This window comes from Parus major, chromosome 2, assembly GCF_001522545.3.
Source record: "Parus major isolate Abel chromosome 2, Parus_major1.1, whole genome shotgun sequence".
In the NCBI taxonomy this organism is placed as follows: domain Eukaryota; kingdom Metazoa; phylum Chordata; class Aves; order Passeriformes; family Paridae; genus Parus; species Parus major.
The window spans coordinates 586,114-586,994 of NC_031769.1; the positions used below are offsets into that span (position 1 = coordinate 586,114).

The window sequence follows — 881 nt, forward strand, 5'->3', positions numbered from 1 at the left end:
CCCCTTCTCCATCCCCATCCCAAGGTCCTCATCCCCTTCTCCATTCCTAATTTCCAGTTCCTCATCCCCTTCTCCATCCCCATCCCATTCCAAGATCCTCATCCCCATCTCCATCCCTATTTCCTCTCAGTTTTTCATCCCACTCTTCCTCCTCATCCCTTCCCAGATATTTATCTGCTTCTCCATCCCATCCTCTTTCCCCATTTCCATCCTCATCTTCTTCCAGATCCTCATCCTTTTCTCCATCCCCGTCCTCTTCACCGTCCCCATCCTCTTCCAGATTCTCATCCTCTTCTCCATCCCAATCCCTTCCCAAATCCCTTTATCCATTCCCATCTTCATCCCCATCTTCATCCCCTTCTCCTTCCAGACCCTCATGTCCACCCCATCCCTATCCCACATTCCCTGCCCACCCCAGCTCTGGAGAGGACACACCGATGTCCCCACCCTGGGAACACCCAGGGGACACCGAGCCACGTCCTGGCGTCCCGGGGGTCCCGCTCACCTCCGCGGGCTGCCCAGCTCCCACCACGATGAGCTTCCCGTCCTCCAGCCCCACCAGGATGTGGCTCCTCTCCTTGGTGACGGACACGCTGCGCACGGGCACGCGCATGGGCACCGGGGGCACGGCCGCCCTGAGGCTGGGGACACGAGCCATGGTGTGGGACATCACGGTGTGGGACACCAAGGCAGGGACACAAGCGATGGTGTGGAACATCACGGTGTGGGACACCATGATAGGGACACCACCACAGGGACACCATGGCAGGGACATCACCACAGGGACACCATGGTGTGGGACATCACGGTGTGGGACACCAAGGCAGGGACACCACCACAGGGACACCACGGTGTGGGATACCAAGGCAGGGACACCATGG

General features: G+C 59.3%; 1 protein-coding gene across 1 annotated transcript in view; it reads right to left on the minus strand.

Moving 5' to 3' along the window:
• Nucleotides 1-376: 376 nt before the first annotated feature.
• The window catches only part of NBEAL2 (neurobeachin like 2), a 45,565-nt gene continuing 45,060 nt past the window's right edge, over nt 377-881 (minus strand). The window contains 1 exon segment of the mRNA XM_033512159.1: nt 377-641. Within this exon segment, the coding sequence (XP_033368050.1) occupies nt 392-641 (250 nt within the window). The 3' untranslated portion in view covers nt 377-391.